Source organism: Rhinolophus hipposideros, assembly GCF_964194185.1.
Source record: "Rhinolophus hipposideros genome assembly, chromosome: 21".
Taxonomy (NCBI): Eukaryota; Metazoa; Chordata; class Mammalia; order Chiroptera; family Rhinolophidae; genus Rhinolophus; species Rhinolophus hipposideros.
The window spans coordinates 35,369,538-35,390,143 of record NC_138067.1 but is presented as its reverse complement, the minus strand read 5'-3'; the positions used below and the strand labels follow the sequence as shown (position 1 = coordinate 35,390,143).

At 44.8% G+C, this 20,606-nt stretch overlaps 2 protein-coding genes and 1 pseudogene across 8 annotated transcripts in view; all 3 read left to right on the top strand.

Annotated features, from left to right (window-relative positions):
• Positions 1-2,037: 2,037 nt before the first annotated feature.
• On the top strand, positions 2,038-11,935 carry ZNF792 (zinc finger protein 792). The gene is made up of 4 exons (XM_081030720.1): positions 2,038-2,535; positions 5,656-5,782; positions 6,301-6,423; positions 7,077-11,935. Exons 1-4 carry the CDS (start codon positions 2,503-2,505, stop codon positions 8,570-8,572), a joined length of 1,779 nt encoding a protein of 592 aa, XP_080886846.1. The 5' UTR covers positions 2,038-2,502; the 3' UTR covers positions 8,573-11,935.
• A 3,054-nt stretch (positions 11,936-14,989) lies between these two features.
• On the top strand, positions 14,990-15,751 carry LOC308489856 (porimin-like; annotated as a pseudogene). The gene has a single exon. The product of its transcript is annotated as a porimin-like (transcript).
• Positions 15,752-20,182: 4,431 nt separating this feature from the next.
• The window catches only part of LOC308489449 (zinc finger protein 550-like), a 30,053-nt gene continuing 29,629 nt past the window's right edge, over positions 20,183-20,606 (top strand). For 5 of the 6 annotated variants that reach the window (XM_081030576.1, XM_081030578.1, XM_081030574.1 and 2 more), the window contains exon 1: positions 20,193-20,523. In XM_081030576.1, the coding sequence (XP_080886702.1) occupies positions 20,512-20,523 (12 nt within the window). In that variant the 5' untranslated portion in view covers positions 20,193-20,511. Of the gene's footprint in view, positions 20,524-20,606 lie in introns of all 6 variants that reach the window. The other variant, XM_081030573.1, reaches the window with a different exon arrangement.

The window sequence follows — 20,606 nt, the reverse complement described above, 5'->3', positions numbered from 1 at the left end:
AGGAGAGAGATAAGGAAGGTTACCTGAAATCCATTGGTAGTAGATTAAGGACGCAGGAGAAAGCAAAGCAGGGAAAATTTCTGGGACTGGATAAAAAGTAAAATGGAGAGCTACATACTTTTTTTATGTTGGTGGATATAGTATATTTAACATTTAACAACAATAAATAGAGATAGTATGCGGGCAACAAGATCACAATGAGGAGTGTGGATTCTGTAATAAAACTGACAAAACCAGTGACAGAAAGTGGGGCGAGAGTGATCTGAGCATAAATTCCTAACTAGGCAGGTCATGGTGGATAGTCAGACCGCATGCCTATAACTTCTTTAGTGAAAGGTTTTAAGCAAGCCCTGTCCATTGTTCTTGTGCATCTAGGTTAACATACCTTTGAAATGCAGACCCCTCGAGGCATAACCACCTCGAGGAGCAGCATATAATCTTGTAATTATCCTGTACCTTACCTTCTCCCACCTTCACATAATCTTCCTTACATTCCCTCCTTAATTCCACATGTATAAAAGAAACGGCAAAATAGTCCTTCTCCGGAGCATTTAAGATCTTGCTTCCCAGCCATCTGGTCAGTTTGAATCAAATAAATTCTTATAAAAATTCTCTACAGGTTTGGATATACTTACATTTACACACTGCAAGCTTCTACTTCAGTGTTTCCTATACGTATCACAAAAGTTCCCCTAAGTAGTCTGCCTTGCTATTGTTTAACACATATCTTGAGTAACTTTTTCTTTAAGACCTGAGAATTAGAGAAGAGTCATCTTCTGTCACAAACTTGAAACCAGGTCAACTCCACTGTCCACTTATGACTGAGGGCATTTAGCCCTGATTTTCTCAAATGTTGAATCAGATAGCTGTAAAACTTTGTCCCTTGGGCAATAAGCCCAACTATAGTTTATGAAGCTCTTCTGCACGATGTGTTTCAAATAATAAAATAGCCACATGGTAAAAGGTGTGCTTTCATGTAAAAAAAATGATCATCATTGTCCCGACCCGCGGGACACTACACAAGGGACCCCGAAGCACCTAGAAGGGAGGAAAATGGGAAACACAAAGACCGGAGACAAGACAGGAGTTCTGATCAAGTCTCTCTTTATTGCAGCTCAATCATGGGTTATATACATTCTTTTGCTGGGTGGAGGGGCATTAACATAAGAAGGGTTGCCAGAGGCTAGTGGTCTTAAGCCATCCGGACACATCCTACAGAATGTGGGTGTTACCCAAGTAACTTCCTCTATCTCGTGCTTCTCAGTTTTGTGATGGTGCTTTACAGGCACCCGCCCTCTACAATCATTACCTATGCAGCTACTTGCTGAATTCGAAAGTCACTGTATATTTATATTTTGACAAACACCCCTAATTACCCTGTAGAGAAGTGTCTCTGACTTTTCCTCCCACAGCAGCCTTTGTGACTTGTGATAACAGTAACAACAGCTCTAAATATCCAGTAGTAACCATGCCTAAGACCCTGTTATCTACCATGAGATACGTAGCATCATTTTTCCCATTTTATTTACTGGGTTTAACGACAGTCCCTTTTCTCAAACTGCAGTCCCCTGGAGCCCTTGTTGACACACAGAAAGTTGGGCCCCACCACCAGAATTTCTGAATCTCTTTTGGGTTGTTGCCCAAGAACTTGCATTTTAAATAAATTCCCAGATGATGGTGAAGTTACTGGTTTGAGAAGCACTGAATAAGAGCAACATTCAGTGGTCGTACATAGACCCCGCAAATCAGGTATTTATCTTCATTTTCAATGTGAATCTAGGGCCCAGGGTGTTGAGAAGTGAAGGGCCCCATCCATGCCACAATGGCAAAAGAGGGGCTTTTATAGACTTCGAGGGTGGGCAGGACGTGGCCCCAGGCTGTCGCAGTCTGGGGGCAGCCCCTTTAAGAGGAAAACCTCGCGCTGCCGCTCGGCCACTGTCACCGAGAACTAACGAGGGCCGCTCGCTTTCCGGCCGCTGCCCCCGCCCCCGCCCCCCCGCCCCCCCCGCCCCCCCCCGCCCCCGCCCCCGCCGGGCCGGATGCAGGACGCGCAGCACAAAATCCCGGAGGCTGAGCCTGGGCGTCACCGGCTGGCGCGAGGCCAATGACAGCCCGGGAGAGTGGCGTTTCTTCGGGCCGGGGAGGTGGGGGCCGGAACTTCCTGCGTTTCAGCCCCGCAAGTATTTCCCTGGCGGGTCTGTGCGCCCTGGCCGTGGGCGCTTCCCACGCGTCTTTTCTGGACCGAGTGGGGAAGGACAGCGAGGCCAGGACCCTCCTCCGCGCCTTCGAATGAGCGGTGACAGCCGTGACGAGGAGTCCGCCCCGGCCCCGACCGGACGCGCGCTCTCCGCGGGGCAAGAAGGGGCGCCCCGTGCCCCGTGAGCCTTTCACGCCGGGAGACGGAGGCTAGCAGGTGACCCCAGTGCAGGTCACACTAGCCCAGGGCAAGGCAAAGCGGGAGGGAGGCTGAGCCCGCGACACCAGCCTCGGTCACCCACCTCGATGGCGGCGGCGACTCCGAGCGACCCGGCGCGGGTGAGTTTGCCGGCGTCAGGCCCGCGGCTGCCCCGACTCCCACCCGCAGGCGCCCCGCGCAGGGATAGAAAAGGTGCGCGTGGTCCACGGCTTTCCGCCTTTCCCCGCGCTCTGCTTTGGAGTCTGGGGGCCTGGCGGGGAGTCACTCCCAACCTAGGGTATTGAATCCAGACCAACGATTACATAGAGCGGTTCCCATTTCTTAAATTTAGTGGGAAGAGGTAGGAAAGGGTTTCCTAGGCACAGGGACCAGCATGTGCAAATGCCTGGCAGTGAGACTCAGTTGGGAGAGTGCAGAGAGCAGGTGAGCCCAAGTCAGCTATGGAATTGTGGGCTGAGGAGCTGGGCCTCTATTCTGAGGGTGTTGGGAGCCACAGGAGGTTCAGAGCAGAGGAGGGAGGTGATCTGACTCAGGTCTTATCCCTATGGATGCAGAGTGGAAAACTGCATCCACAGTGAGGCTACTGCAGTTGTCCAGGTGGGTAGGGCAGGTGGCTGCAGGTAGAAGTGATTAGATTCTGGGTCTTTTAAGTCAGGTTTACCAGATTTTTTTTTTTTTTTTTAAGATTTTATTGGGGAAGGGGAACAGGACTTTATTGGGGAACTGTGTGTACTTCCAGGACTTTTTTCCAAGTCAAGTTGTCCTTTCAGTCTTAGTTGTGGAGGGCGCAGCTCAGCTCCAGGTCCAGTTGCCAGTGCTAGTTGCAGGGGGCGCAGCCCACCATCCCATGTGGGAGTCAAGGAATTGAACCTGCAACCTTGTGGTTGAGAGCCCACTGGCCTATGTGGGAATCGAACCGGCAGCGTTCGGAGTTAGGAGCATAGATCTCTAACCGTCTGGGCCACCGAGCCGGCCCATCAGATTTTTTGATGTGGAGGGAAAGAGAAGGGATGACTCCATGGCTTTTAGTTTTAGCAGATGGAAGGATAGATGAGCCATTAACTGAGATGGGGAAGTTGGTTGTACAAATTTTCAGTGGCAAACAGAAGTTAGGTTTTAGCCATGTTGAGCTCTGATGTTCCAGAGACCCCTGAGTGAAGGTAAAGAGTGGGTAGCTAGACACACAGTTACGGTGTTCTGGGGAGCTGTAATGAGACTGAATACCCAAAGAGACAATGGCCAGACCATATATAAAAATAGAACTTTGACCCACAACCTACAGTAACCTGCCCAGGAAACCAACCTCTTTATCTACAATAAACAGCCCGGGAAGCCAGGCTGCTGTAAGTCAGACCTGCAGGAAGTCAGATTGCTATCTGTAGTGACAATCCAGGAAGGTAAACAATAACCTCTGTAACAACTGGCCCCAAGTGGCCAGGGCTTGATTAATAACTGACAGCCTCTCTAATTTTTGTTCGTCTTTCCAACTTAGAACCTACCAGAGAAAGTCAAACATGCACCCTGACCAATCACATAGGATACCCTGCTTCTAGTTAGCTGCCTACAGCTCCCCCATGTCAACAGGGCCCACTGGAAGCCCTGTTTTTGTCCACTCTAAAGTTTCCCCACTCCTCTCAGCCAAAACATACGCACCAATGGCCTTTGCTGTAGCAAGCTCGGAATAAATAGCCGTTGCTTTTCTCATTTGGTTGGTCTTCATTTATTTCCACAGAAACATCCACAATGTGGCATCTGATGTATAGCTCTGTGTCCAATTTAGGAGGGTGACACTTCAGGTCATGATGGCAGTGACATTAGGAGGAAAGAGGAGGGTGAAGCCTGAGAACTGAGAATGGGGTACCTTGCTTGGGAACCACGATTGGCTTGTTTAGCAGCATATAGACAGATGAGGAAGAGTAGTGGTGGCTGTGGTGGTGGTGGGGCGGTGTAAGGAAAAGGGGGTCTGGCAGGTGGCCACATTTTCCTGGGGGTATAGTGATGAGAAAGGTGCTGAGGCTTAGTCATAATGGAAATAATATTACAGGTGGGAGAGCGACTAGACCCAGGGTGGGTAGGGGTAGGAGGACCAGAGGAGTTGGCTTTGGAATGAGTGTGACTGATGAAGGCACAGAATGTGGGACAGAGAAGAGGAAAAGGGCCACTGAGATCTGACAGCTGTGTGTTGTTCTGGGGGGTTAGATTGAAGCCAGGAACAGGGCCAGGTGGGCAGGCCTCCAAATCAACGGTGGGTGTTGCCCTTGGCAATGGGAGCTATCAAAGGTCTAGGGCAGGATGGGATCATGGTTGTATTTTCCAAGAACTCTCTGGATGCTTTGTGCAGAGTGACAAGTGGGAGCTCATGGAGGTGGCTGTGATGTGGGCCGGGATGTGGAGACAGTATGGTGACAATGGGGATGCAGTGGTGAGGTATAGAGTTTGAGGAAGTTGCAGTTCAAAAAGTGACACGCAGGGAGCTTCCAGATGGCTCAGTTGGTTAGAGAATGAGCTCTGAACAACAGGGTTGCTGGTTGGATTCCCACAGGGGCCAGGGAGCTGCGCCCTCCACAACTAGATTGAAAACAACAAGCTGCCTTCAGTCTGTATTCGGAGGGGCAGCTGGATGGCTCAGTTGGTTGGAGCATGACCTCTCAACAACAAGGTTGACAGTTCAATTCCCACAAGGGATGGTGGGCTGCGGCCCCTGAAACTAAAGATTGAAAATGGCGACTGGACTTGGAGCTGAGCTGCGCCCTCCACAACTAGATTGAAGGACAACAACTTGGAGCTGATGGGCCCTGGAGAAACACACTGTTCCCCAATTTAAAAAACAAAACAAAAAATGACATGCATTAGGGAGTGAGTGTGAGCTGTTGGCTCCAGGGCCGTGGTACTGGAGATTAAGGGAGAAGACTGAGCCCACGTTTGTACCTGGGAGGTACAATAACATTAGTGACACTAAGGGAGGGGGCCCGCAGGAGAGGGAATTGGAACCTGCACTTCAGGCCCAGAGCTTAGCTGGTGTCTCTAGAGCTTAGCTGGTGTCTCTCTGCCACCTGCCTGTTAGTGCTGTGGGCTGACCCAGCAGTTATGTGAGGCCTGAGAAAAGAGCACACACCAATGGAACCAGGGTCTGGGATCTCCTCTGAGATGGGGAGCTGGAGAGGCAGGTTAGCAGGGGACAGATAGGGAGTCCTCAGGAGAGAAGCTGATCACGAAATGAATTGTCCCCATCATGACAGGACTGTGTGACCTTTGAGGACGTGACCATTTACTTCTCCCAAGAGGAGTGGGGACTCCTTGATGAGGCTCAGAGACTCCTGTACTGTGACGTGATGCTGGAGAACTTTGCACTGATAGCCTCACTGGGTAAGGCCTTTGCCCCCACCCCGGTGTCCTGAGCTCAGCTCTTCCTGTCCCCTTTTCCCAAGAGGTAGCACTTTCCTTCCCTCAGCAGGACTATGGTGCTGCTCCCTTCCTCACTTGCCTGGTATACTCGTGTGTGCTGTGGGTTCCAGGGCTGAGCTTTGTGCAGGGTCCCATCCTATGTCTGAGCAGCGCTGATACCTGCTGCCCTGAAGCCTTGTTGGGAAGCGGCCAGGAATGAGGACTCTTACAGTCAGCCCAGGCTCCTGACTTGGCCACTTCCTGCCTGGTTGATCGCCCAGTTCTGTCCTAATCCCTCCCTCTAGCTAACATTTCCTAAGGCTGATTACCAGGAACTCTGGGCACTGACTTTGTTACTACTTGCTGTGACCACTGGATGCTCCTGCCAAACCTTCCTTGTATGTTCTTTTTGTATTATTTTGTTTGCTTTCCTGTGGTCTCTGGTGGAGTAGTTCTCTTGGGCAAGTGTTAGCCACTTACCTGGCCTGTCTTTTCCTTAGGACTTACATCTTTCAGGTCCCACGTAGTTGCCCAGCTGGAGATCGGGGCAGAGCCCTGGGTGCCTGACAGAGTGGACATGACTTCAGCCATGGCAAGAGGGGCATATAGAGGGCCTGGCTCTGGTAAGTGGGAGATGGGGGAGCATGTGACATCACTACTGTCTTCACATCATACTTGCAACTTTTCTCATGTTCATCATTGTTTTGGTGCCAAAGCCAATGGCCATATCTCTCTTCTACCTTTCCTTTCCTATTCTTGACACAGTGCCTACTTGTCATTTCTAGTCTGACTTGGGGCCCCTGGCTGTGCCCCACCTTTCTGGTCTCTATGTCTCACTCTTTCCACAGCTCCCTCTGTGGCACTCTCCAACATGGGTCTACAATTAATATGTCATGAGATATGCACATTCCCTTTAATAGTCCTTGAACACCAGCTACCCAATTGCAATCAGATTTTCCTGAGCCTAGATATACCATTGTGCACAGGGCTCTTGTGTTACCAGCAGCCAGAGCCTTGCTGAAAAGCCTTTATAGCAAAGTCTGCTTGTTGGCCTGATACTGTATCCCATTCTTGTGCCCTTGGTCCTAGTAAGGCTCCCCTGTTTTATGACCTTGCTAGGCACAGTACTGCAGAGCAGACCGTCACTTACCCTGCCCTCAGGTCTCTATTCTGGCCAATAATCCCATGGACTCATGGGTTCGACATACATTTGTAATGGGGCTGTTTTCTTCTATCAGAGTTAACATGAACTTCACCTACATTTCTCTACTTTCAGATGTTTGCCGTGGAGCAGAGGGTGAGGGGTCACCTTCTGAGCATAGTGATTCTGTAGGAATGTCACAGCACAGGAATCCAAAGACAGCTCTGTCCACCGAGAAGGACTACTCTTGTGACATGTGTGACCTACACTTGAAAGACATTTTGCACCTGGCTGAACACCAGGCAACATATTCCAGTCAGAAACCATACGTGTATGAGGCAAGTGGGAGAGAGTTCGAGTTCAATGCAGACCTTCACCAGCAAAAAATGCAGCAGGAGTCTATCAGAAGGGAGGAGGGTAGGGCCTCGCTTGTGAAGAGCTGCAGAGATTTCACATCTGAGAAACCTTTCACATTCAGGGAGGGTGGGAAGGACTTTGTGGCCAGATCTGGCTTTCTGCAGCATCAGGTCATCCACACTGTGGAGGAGCCAAAGCAGGGCCCCGAAGGTGTGGGGGATTTTCACACCATGCAAAGCCATAACACCTACAGTGAACCTGGGGACGCTTTCAGTGACAAACCCACACTTGCTCAGCACCAGAGAACCCACACTGGAGAAAGGCCTTATGAGTGCAGCAAATGTGGAATATTCTTTAGCCACACTGCTGGCCTCTTTCAACACCAGAGAGATCACAATAGAGGAAAGCCTTATGAGTGCTGCGAATGTGGGAAATTCTTTAGCCAACACACCAGTCTCATTAAACATCAGAGGGTTCACACTGGTGAAAGCCCTCATGTGTGCAATGAATGTGGGAAATTCTTTAGCCGAAGCTCCAACCTCATTCAACATAAGAGGGTTCACACTGGAGAAAAGCCTTATAAGTGCAATGAATGTGGGAAATTTTTTAGCCAACGTTCCAACCTCATTCATCATAAAAGGGTTCATACTGGTAAAAGTGCTCATGAGTGCAGTGAATGTGGGAAATCCTTCAACTGCAATTCCAGCCTAATTAAACATTGGAGAGTTCACACTGGAGAAAGACCTTATAAATGCAATGAATGTGGGAAATTCTTTAGCCACATTGCCAGTCTCATCCAACATCAGATAGTTCACACTGGTGAACGGCCTTATGGGTGCAGTGAATGTGGGAAAGCCTTCAGCCGAAGCTCCGACCTCATGAAACATCAGAGAGTCCACACTGGTGAACGACCTTATCAGTGCCCTGCATGTGGGAAATCGTTTAGCCAAAGCTCCAGCCTCAATAGTCATCGGAGACTTCACACTGGTGAACGGCCTTATCAGTGCCCTGAATGTGGGAAATTCTTTAACCAAAGCTCTAGTCTCAATAACCATCGGAGACTTCACACCGGTGAGCGGCCTTATGAATGCCTCGAATGTGGGAAAACCTTCAGACAAAGGTCTAATCTGAGGCAGCATCAGAAAGTTCACAAACCAGATAGGCCATATAAGTGCAGTGAATGTGGAAAAGCCTTCAGCCAAAGGCCTACCCTCATTCGACATCAGAAAATTCACACTAGAGAAAAGAGTGCAGAGAATGTGCTCCTTCAATGAAAGAACACACACTAGAGATAAGCTCTGAGAGTAGTCTTTATGAGGGAGCCATCGGCCAGAAGTTGAACCTTGTTCATCCAAATAGCCACCCTGGGAAAATTCCCTATGAATGCTAGATATGTTGGCAGCTTTCTACAGCTAAGTTGCATTTTCTGACCATGGACTTTACCAGAGTTTTGTCACTGCTAGTGTTTGTGGCAGAAGCCATCTCATCTCTACCCACTGGTACGTCTCCAGACTGTGTGTCAATCACTCCCTGCGCTCAGGGGTGGAAAACCTCTGTTCTCTCTTTCTAAGAGGGAATTGTGAAAAGCCTGTGGCCATCAGAGTGCCTCGTTCACTTCTGTTGTGACTGGTTTAGCTGTGCACATGGTGCAGCTTTGGCTGTGAAGACCTGAGCTGGTTCTGCTGGCAGCTGGCTGAGGTTCCCCTTTTTCAAGGACAATGTTGATCTCATATCATGCTCATGATGAATTTATCCAGCCACCACATTACCCATCCCAGCAACTACCTACTCCTTTACAGTGCTCTGGTTTGGGTGATGATAAGGGTCTTATTGATAAAGCCACCTTTACTCTTCTGTGTTCTTATCACTGTGTGGAATGGGTTAAGAGCAGAATTAAGGTCTACCGAATTAACGGGGTCTCCAAATTTATTGCATCAGAGGGAACAGCAGGATGGCAGAGAACAAGTCTCAGTCCAGATTTGGCCTCATTTGCGTTGCTACTCAAGGCCTCCTAGGAAAAATTTTAGAGCTTTGGGGAGCTAATGTTGGGGTCTGAATGGCATGATTTTTTGTGGGTCAGAGATTACCTTGAGAAAGGGGCATTTGTGACAAGCTCCAGTGCTTCTGAGAGCAGCATGAATTAGGCCCCTTGTTTCCAGGGGATGCCTAATATGGACCCCATTGAATGGACACTATTTACCTGAAACCTGCCCTGGAGCCATATACCTTGAAGTCTAACATCTGGTATACAGGTGTCTCTAACTGTAAGACTTACTGGGCCCAGTTGGGACCATAATTTGTACAGAAACACTGGGGGATGATAACAGGGAGTAGGTGCAACTGCAGCCAACTAGAAGGAATGTACCTATTCCAAAAACGCATCCACAGGGTAGCCAGTTAGCTCAGTTGGTTAGAGCATGGTGCTGATAACACCAAGGTTGCCAGTTCTATCTCCTCACGGGCCACTGTGAGCTGTGCCCTCCTTAAAAAAAAATAAATTTAAAAAAATGCATCCACAGTGTTCTTTTGAATCTGACTATGCAGGATTCAGGCATTGGAGAAAATCTCCTGATATCCAGAACTCTATCCTATGAGTAAGGTCACTAGCAGAGCAAATAATCTAAAGGTTTTGTGGATTACTGCAGGTTCACTGCACTGTTCATCTCAAGGCCATTGCTGCATTGGCAGAAAAATGGGGACTGAGTGGACGGAGATCCTGTACTCCAGGGATGCAGCCATTTTTGCTGCCAAGGCAAGGAGATACAGTAGAGTCAGTAGAGGGTTGCCAAATCATCCAGTTTTCTAAAATGAATGGATATCAGATTTTTATGTGCAACAATTTCTTTTACTGCTTTGTTGAGATAAAATTGTCAGGCAATAATTGACTGTACATAATATTTGAGGTGTACAAATTGATAAGCTTTTAAATATGTATACACTCAGGGAACCAACACTATGCTCATGATAATGAACTTATCTATCACCCACAAAGCTACCTCGTGCTCCTTTATTAGTCCTTTTTGCCTTCCCCAAGAAACCATTAGCCACATCCTAAGGAATTTATATTGATTTACCTTTTTTTTCCCCACTATAGATTTGTCTTCCCTAGAATTTTATGCAATTGGAATCATAAACTATTTATACTCTATTTTTGGTTTACTTTCTCTCATATAGCATAAGTATCTTCAGAATTACCCATGCTGTATGTATGAATAATTCATTCTTTTTACTGTTGAGTAGTACTCTATTATATGAATCCCCCACTATTTGCTTATGCTTTAGTTTTTAAATTAAAATTCTGGTAAACACATAACCATGAAGATGGTTAAAATTTAACCATCTTTAAGTGCACAGTTAGTTGTATTAAGTACATTCATATTGTGCAACCATCACCACCATTCATCTCCAGATCTCTTTTCATCTTGTAAAATAATAACTCCTAATTCCCCCCTCCCCAAACCCCTAGAAACCACAATCCTATTTGCTGTCTCTGTGAATTTAACTGCTCTAGGCACCTCATATTATATAGTATTTGTCTTTTTGTGTCTGGCTTATTTCAGCATAATGTCCTCCAGGTTCATCCATGTTGAGGTGTGGGTCAGAATGCCTTCCTTTTTAAGGTTAAATAATATGCCATTGTATGTATGTGCCATATTTTGTTTATTCATTCATCTGTCAATAGATACTTGGTTTACTTCCACCTTTTGGCTGTTGTCAGTAATGCTATAAACATGAATGTACAAATATCTTTTTGAGACCCTGCCTTCTATTTTGGGGGGTATATACTTGGAAGTGGAGTTACTGGATCATATGGTAATTATATTTTTAATTTTTTGAGGATCCTCCATACTGTTTTCTACAGTGGCTGTGCCATTTTACATTTCCACCAATAGTGTCAAAGGGCTTTAATTTTTTCACATCTTCACCAACATCTTCTGGTTTTTTGGGGGGCGTGGAGTTAGGTGAGGGGAGGGGTTGGGAGATATTGTCTATCCTAATGAGTGTGAAGTGGTATCTCATTGTGATTTTGATTTGCATTTCCCTAATGATTCATGATAGTGACCATTTTTTCATGTACTTATTGGTCATTTGTATGTCTTCTGTAGAGAAATGTCTATTCAAGCCCTTTCTCCATTTTTAAATTGGGTTGTTTTTTGTTGTTGAGTTTTAGGAGTTCTCTATACATTCTGTATATTAATTCCTTATCAGATGTGTGATTTGCAGGTATTTTCTCCCATTCTGTAGGTTGCCTTTCTACTCTGTTGATAGTGTCTGTTGATGCACAATAGTTTTTAATTGTCATGAGATCCAGTTTGTCTATTTTTTCTTTTGTTGCCTGTGCCTTTGGTGTCATATCCAAGAAATCATTGCCAAGTTCAGTAGTATGAAGATTTTGCCATTTTCTTCTAAGAGTTTTATAGTTTTAGGCCTTACATCTAGGTCTTTGATCTATTTGGAGTTAATTTCTTGTGTATGGTTTAGGTAAAGGTCCAACTACATCAAAGTAAAAAAGTTTTGCACACAGAAAGAAACTTCAACAAAACAAAAAGATAACCTACCAAATGGGAGAAGATATTCATAAATGACACATCCAATAAGGGATTAATATCCAAATATATAAGAAATGCATACAACTTAACACCAAAAAAAAAAAAACACAAAAACCTTCATTCTTTTGCATGTGGAAATCCAGTTTTCCCAATGTTTAATCTTAGCACCCTTGTCAAAAATAATTTGTCTGTATAGCAAGGGTTTATTTCTCGGCTCTCTATTCTATCCCATTGGTCTTTATGTCAGTACCTCACTGTTTTCATTAATGTAGCTTTATAGTAAGTTCTGAATTTGGGAAGTGCAAGTCATCCAACATTGATCTTTTTCAAGATTGTTTTAGCTATTCGAGGTCCCTTGCGATACCATATGAATTTTAGAATATATATTTTTTTCTTCAAAAAAAGTCATTGGGATTTTGATAAGAGACTGCATGAAATCTGTAGATTCTTTGGTCATATCAACATCTTAACAGTATTAAGTCATCCAACTCATGAACACGGATGTATTTCCATTTATTCATGTCTTCTTTATTTCATTTGTTTCAGAACTGCTTTATAGTTTTTATAGTACAAGTATTCACCTCCTTGGTTGTTAATTCCTAAGTATTTTATTCTTATTGATGCTACTGTAAAAGGAATTGTTTTCATAATTTTCTAGTCAGATTCTTTATTGTTAACGTATAGAAATGCAAATGATTTTTCTGTGTTGGTTTTGTACCCTACTTTGAATTCATTTATTCTAACAATAATTTCATGGATTCTTGAGGGTTTTCTACATATGAGATTATATCATCTGTGAACAAAGATAATTTTACTTTTTCCTTTCCAGTTTGGATGTCTTTTATTACTCTTTCTTGTCTAATTCATCTGGGGAGAACTTCCAGTACTATGTTGAATAGAAATGGTGAGAGGGCAAGCTTTACTCCGGCTTGAAAAGCTTTCAGTCTTTAACCATTGAGTATGATGTTAGTTGTGGGTTTTCCTTGTATGGCTTTTATTATGTTGAAGTAGTTTCTTTCTGTTCCTAGTTTATTGAGTGTTTTTGTTGTGAAATGGTGTTGAATTTTGTCAAATACTTTTCCTGCATCAGTTGAAGTGATAATTTGTTTTTCCCCTTTATTCTCTCCATGTGGTATATTACATTGATTTTCGTGTTCAACTATCCTTGCATTCTAGGATAAATCCCATTTGAACATGTTGTTTAAGTCTCACCAGCACTTGTTATTGATTTATTGATGATAGCCATTCTGATAGGTGTGAGGTGATATCTCATTATGGTTTTAATTTTCATTTCCCTGATAATTAGTGGTGTTGAGCATCTTTTCATATATCTTATGGCATCTGTATGTCCTCTTTGGAGAAATATCTGTGCAGGTACAATGTTCATTTTTTAATTGGGTTGTTTGCCATTCCAACCGGCATGTAGTAGAATCTCATTGTGGCTTTACGTTGCATTTCTCATGATTATGAGCATTTTTTATGCATTTATTTGTTGCCCATCTTTGATGAAATGTCCATTCATATCTTTTACCTATTGTTAAAATAAATGTTGGTTGATGTTTCTATTTTCATTAACAAGAATACAGTGACACAGCAAAGGAATTTGTTGAAACTTCAGCCATTCATCAGTTACAACAATAGTTTGCTTAATGGGATAATAGTTTTTGAATACTGAAGGAATACTTCCTCAAAATTTTGTGCTATTTCCAGTGGAAAACTATAGGCACAATGCACTTTTAAGTTTAATCTGAATTGTTAACATACTCTTTACTTTCTTAAATCTTCACAGCCAATGAAACAACAAATCAAGCTCTAAGTTGTAGTGTTTACCACACAGCCAATTTCAAGCTACACAATAATGTCTCTAAATTTGAAGCTGCAAAAAGATGTCCAGTAGCACATCACTGTATTCTATTTCCCCCATACAGATACAATAGATGTAAATAACCTGTAAAGCATAGATAATAGTAGAATGTAGTAAAATAATTAGCGAATGATGAGTTTTGAGTATCTATTAGCTTAAAAATAAACAGCCTAATTGAAATCTAAACTACATATATTAAAAAATACAACTTGATACATGTTTATACTTATAAGATTAAAGATTTTCTTTATGCCCTTTATAATTTCTCTCTCCCTACCTGCTCATGTTCAGGAAACCACTAATCTGCTTTTTGTCACTATATATTTGTTTACATTTTTTTGAAAATTACATTAATCTGGGAACAGCTTAGGGAGATAGTTATGGTTCAAGATCCCCCATGAAATTGTGGTCAAGCTGTCTACTGGGGCTGTGGTCTCTGACCACTTGCCTGAAGCTGGAGATTCAATTTCAAGCTTTCCCATAGCTGTTAACGGGAGCTTCCATTCCTTGCCATGTGGGTCTCTCTACAGAGATGCTCATCACAAAAATTCTCTCAAACCAAGTGATCCAAGAGCAAGAGAGTGCACCCAAGAAGGAAACCACAGTGGCTTTTATACCCTAAAATTGGAGGTGATATGCCCTCACTTTTGCCGTATTACATGGTTCATACAGATGAACTCTGGTAAAATGTGAAAGGGATAGACAAGGGTGAGAATACTGGGAAGTAGGGATTTGGGGGGGCTATCTTAGAGCCCCCTCTACTAGTATGTTTTACCATTTTTGGTCTTAATTGTGAGCTATATATTAATTTTCAAATATCAAACCTTGTATTTCTGGTATAAACTACTTTTTCTTGATATGTTATACTTTTTATGTATTATTGGTTTAGTTTGCTAAAATTTTGTTGAGGTTCTACATGTATGTTAATGAGGGATATTGGTCTGTGGTTTTCTTGTAATGCCTTTGTCTGGTTTTTGTATCAGTATAATGTTAGCATCACGAATGAGTTGGGAAAGCATTTCCTACGTTTCAATTTTTTGGAATAGTTCATAATTGGTACGGTTTATTTCCTGAATGTTTGGGAGATTTCGCCACTGAAGCATTTAAGCCTGTTGTTTGCTTTGTGCAAAGGTCTCTACTTCCACATTTAATTAATAGGTATAGGGCGGCCTCATCCCACCACCCAGGCTCAGCACCCGTGCCCTATTTGGTCACTGGGGGGCAGGTGGAAGGAGGGGAGGCGTGCGTGGTGGAAGGGGACACAGAGCAGACTCGGATGTGAAGAAGGGCTGCCCTGCTTGCGCCTCTGCCATCTTGGTTAGGGACCCATGAGGCCTCTGTGCCCTGCCCTCAGAATAATGGGACTTGGCATGCGAGGTGGTTTGGCCATGTTCATGGTGGGGGCACTACTGGTGCTAGCGCTGTTGAAGGCCATGGTGGACAGTGAAAACTCGGTGGGATCTTCAAGCAGAAATCCTTCCACATGTCTCAAAATCCCCACTACTAAACCCACAGGGAATACTCCACATGGTGCCTTTCAGCCATACAAGTGAATCTTCTAAAAGCACTGTGAAACCATCTATAACTCCAGTTTCCTCAGTGACAGTCACCACCTCGAAAACCAAAGCAAAACCATCAACAACTCCAGTTTCCTCAGTCTCAAAAAGTGTGTCAGTCACCACCTTGAAACCCATAGCAACATCTAAAATGACAACAGCAGAGGTCTCAACAAATATGACTTCCACCACCTTAAAGTCTACACCCAAAATAACAAGTGTTTCACAAAACACAGCCCAAATGTCAACATCCACGATGAACACAACCCACAATAGTTCAGTGACATCTGTTTCTTCATCAGTAACAATCAAAGCAACTATAAATTTGAAAGAAAATAAAGGATCGAAATTTGGTATTGGCAACTTTGTTGGTGGTTTTGCATTAACACTGGGAATTTTATCTGTCTTTACATTGGATGCAAAATGTACTGTTCAAGAAGGAGCACTTGATATAGAACCATCGATGAATGTGATGTTATTTAAGGAAATCCAAGAAATAATGGAAAGAAGATTGATATAACCCTATCAATTAGTTTAAGACAATATTCTTTTTTTGAAAATCATATAAACAGGCCTTGAGAACTGAGAATTAGCTCCCCAAAGTGCACTGAGTTCTGCTATTTCCCCTGCTAGACCCCAAATTTCTTGGTAAAGGCCCACAGTTTTACATTCTGGCACATTAAAGAGCAGAAACATAAGTATAAAATAAAAACGTGTGCATATTGTTCTTTGGGATATTCCAGACAGATTGAGAGGGTGAGGAAATATAGTCATTGTCTCTACTATTTATGTTATATTTGGGCCTCCGGGTCTGGACTGATGGCTCCATGCCTTTTGTCCTACACTGGCTCAGACCTTCCCCCAGACCTTCCCATAAGCGAGAGCCACAGGGGCCATCCTGATCCTGATGAGCTTCTTTGTCTCATTTTACTCTCTTCTATTTTGTCTTTTTGCATAGCCCTGATTGTGAAACCAAACTACAGGCTGAAAGACCCCTGCACTTGTGTCTTCAGGTTTTGACATTCGGCTCCATTGTGCTCACTAGCAATGACATTCACAGCTCTCAGTTCTATTCTGCCTGCTGAGCAAGGAGAACATTTTCTCCAAGTACAGCATCTTGTCTATACATTCCCATCATCACATTCAATAATGTATTGAATAACCTCTTTTTTTTATATTTATAAGCCTCATACACCGTGCCAGTTTTTCTGCCAGGAATTTGAGATTCGATACTGAAAGAAAAAGATAATAACCCTGACCTAATAGCACTTATAGTAGATGCGAAAACAAACATTGTATAACTATTCAAAGATGATCTTTTAATGTACAATGTTATGACTACAGACATTCAGGGAATTTCATGATAATGTAATACTGAGATTTTTCAGGATTTGTGAGTTTGGAAGGAGAAACCAGCTGCGAATTTCACTTTAAGCTGACACCCAAAATATTTACTTGTATTTCCTAAGCCTAGTGGATAAAGGATATTTCAAGTGGGGAGAAAATGTCCTGAGAATACCATGAATTGGGAAGACTCATGTGGACTTAATGTATATAAATATAAAACTTGTAACTAATTGTATAAATAACATTTTAATCCAATATATTTAGGTAATGTGGATGTTATGAATGATAATCATGCAGAAATAAATTTCTAGCCTTTTATAAACCCAGTAGAACCACTATATCTCATGTTAAAACTATTTTTGCTTTTGTTTTGTTTTCAGGGCAAGTTTCTTGCATAATTGATTGAGAATCAGGGATTTTTTTTAAGGGTTTTAGTTTGATGTGTTAAAATTCTTCATGGGCTAATGGTTCTTCATGCTTATAAGCACTCAGTGGTTTACCTAAATAGTCCCTTGATAGAGGCTCCATATCCTGAAAGTGTAGAATCTTTTGTGTCTACAACAAAATTATAAGCTTTAAAATGTTTCCTAGTCTACTCTGAGGTAGATCCCATACCGTCCCCAGCCACAGAAAGAATACTGAGGCTCCAAATGACTAATTAACATGTCCAAAGGTATAGCACTCCCAAATGGCAGAGACAGCATATGACCCAGGTCCGGCAGACACTAGTGCCACCTTCAGCGCCCACTGATAGCATTGGTGGTGGTGCCTCTGAAAGAATTTGGAGACACAGACCAGCACTATTAAGTCATCCCCATCAGAAACTATTGACCAACCTTCCGACACACAAACTAGAATTCAGGCCAGATTCATTTCTGTACACTATCCCCTGAAAGATCTGGATGGTGGTGGAAATGTTTTCAGTGCCAACCCCAGAGAGAAGAGACCCATGCGGCATCACACTGCAAGTCAGGGACAGAGCCAGGGCTGCAGCCCAAGTTTTCTGATCGCTAGTCCAACATGCTTTCCATTCTGGCTTTGGGCTATCTTTCCTGACATCTCCATTTCATACATGGTCTGTAGCCGGCACTTCACAAGCTCAGTGGGGCAGAGCACCAGTGCAGCAAAGGAACCCGAAGCTGCCATCTGCAGATCCCTCAGCTTTGCCTGCCGGTCCAATCCCACCACTTTCCGCACCACCTGTTGGCAGAAGCCATAGCACATGAAGAGGACAGAGTTCTCCGCGATGTTGGCGATGAGCACTGGGCTGGTCCCCTTGTAGAATCCCCGGAAGCCCACCTGGGAGTATGTCTTCAGGCAGCAGTAGGTGAGGCCCTTGTACAGGTTGGGGAATGTCTGCATCTTCACTTTCATCATGTTGAAGGGAAATGGGGTGGGGGGTTACTATGGGAACTCTATTATCAGCTGACTTCCTAGAAATCTGACATTGTTCTAAAAAAGTCTAGTAATAACAACAAAAACAAAAATAGAAACTTCCAAACTCTTGGACACACACACACACACACACACACAGTCCTTCCATAAGCCAGCTGCTCCAGTGTTCCTTTTGAAATGTTTTCTTTTCAATTATCACAACAGCCTGGTGAAGTGGGAAGTATTATTGTATCTATGGGGAAATTGAGGTTCAAAGAAACGTAGTGATTTCCCCTCGGTCATGCACCTGGCAAAGCTTGGTTTCTAGAGGCTGGACTGAAACTTGGGAATCTGGGTCCAGAGCTGACTTTAGACACTTGAACAGAGCATGTGAAGTCCTCAACATGGTGCCGACACACAGTGAGGCTCAGCTGCTGTTGCTCTTATTGTTGGAATTTTTAATCACATTTTTCCATTCTCTTTGACACACCAGAGCACTTACTGTCAGCACCTTACTGTCAGCACCCACGGCGTTGTCCTAATCTTGTGTCATTTTCCAATGGCTCTTCCATTGATGGCTTTTCTCTCTGGCACACTTGCATTACATCCAAAGGCCACACCTGCCTCCACGTTGAGCATAGTCCTGAGCTCAGCTCACTAGATGTGATTTGTGCCTTGGATTTCTCTGCATCTTTAGCAGTGACCAAGCAACAGGTTCTAATCTCCTTCAACAGTCCCAAGGCCAATGTGGCTGTCTCCATTTGACTTTACAGGTGTTGATGACTTTTAAGTATTTGGCCATGACCTTCACTTGGGAGGAGTGGGGGCAACTGGACTTGGCTCCTCCGAGGACTCTGTATCAGGATGGAATGCTGGAGACCTGTAGGCTCCTGGTTTCAGTGCGTAAGGCTCACTTCCCTCCCATGTGGAGAACCCTCAGCCTCTTTCTTCATTTCACCCTCTCACTCCAGAACTGACTGGTACACGAGGCCTTTGGAGCCCACCCTTCCTCCTACCCATAACTCCTGCTGTGTTCCTGTCTCGCCTCCTCTTCTTTCCTGTTCTCCCTGTGTCCAAGCGGGTACCGTGAGGGGCCAAAAAACACAGGAAGTGAAATAAAAAACTAAGCCAAGAATTAAACCAAGCCTACACTCTCACCCCAATACCTAGCATAGGCTGGCCTCTGTCTGAGGTCCTTATTCCAGATTCTCACCAGAGGGAAACTGAGTGGTCAGGCTTTGTTGGGTTAGGTGTCCCCATCACCCAGTGAGCAGGGGCTGGAGGTGAGGGGTCATTCTCTAAAAAAATTCATGAGTCAGGCAGGCCACCCAGCAACACCGAAATTATATGGTCTCGGTTAGAAGGCTTCTTTTTTCCTCGATGCCCACGTGACCATCCCTCGCTTCCTAAGGCCTGGGCCACAATTCTCTGATGGTACAGATGATTCTAGAGGGTGTACAGACATATCATCAGCTGACATTGATAGACACTTTGGGAAAGCCGTTCAGTTTTCCTTTCTCTTTCCTGCCTTCTGATTGTGGTCAGGATAGTTTTGCTTTAGAGATAAATCATCCACACCTCTCCCAACTTTGGCTAATGTTCCTTTCCAACAGAGGGAGCAGCCCCTGACTCATAGTGCAGGGCAGGCCACATAAGCTTACCGGAACGTAAAGCATCATTTTGATTTCATTGTTGTTGTATTTTGATGGTAACCTATTTGTGAAAAGTGAAACTTGTGTTTGTAACAAATTCCCAGGTAATGCCGATGTGGCCTGCGGGTTGAAAACTACTGATTCCGGGAACGTTTACTATATTAAATGAATTATCTTCATTTTTCATTGTAAATGCTAGCTCAGAGAGGTGAAGTGCTCGCGCAGGGGTACATAGGGAAGTTGCAGGCATGGATCTTCTGATGTACTTCTTAGCAGAGACACTGGTGATATTTGTCAAAACATAAAATGCACGGATCACATGTTAAAGGTGGTTACGGTCAGGAATTTGCCCGAAGTGCTCCGGATACCTGTATGGGTCTCCCTCAAGAGGAAGCGATGCTACGTCCTCTCTTTGGCTCCTCAGAAAACAGGACGTGGGCTCTCCGGTGCATCGGGATTGTTGGAAACTACATTACCCAAAGGCGGTGCCTACGGAAAACCAAGGGGCGTTTCCTGCGGGGGCGGGGGCGGGACTTCCGGCGTCTTGTCCTAGGACGTCATTCGGTTGTGGCGGGTGTCCTAACCTACCCTGGTGGCTGGAGCGCTGGGCAGAGGCACCTACCCAGATGGGTCTCCGAGACCCAGCGAAGGACAGCGAGACTAGTACCCACGTCCACGCTTTTGTCTGCGCCTTGTAACAGGGTGGCCGCCCAGCGCTCTCCGCAGCTCCGGCACGCGGCGCCCTAGGCCTTGTGCGCGTGCGACACGGCGGCCACTGAGGGGCCGGTCACTCTGCCCGGGGCTGGCCCGAGGGGTCGGCCGAGCAGGCAGGACCGGCTTTCGTCGCCGCCTGTCGCGGCCTCGCTCCCCATGGCGGCGCCGGTGAGTGGAAGGTTCCGCACGGGGGGCGCCGGACGTACGGTTCCACCCTGTGGGACGCAGGGGGCCCTGGCGTCTTCGCCTGT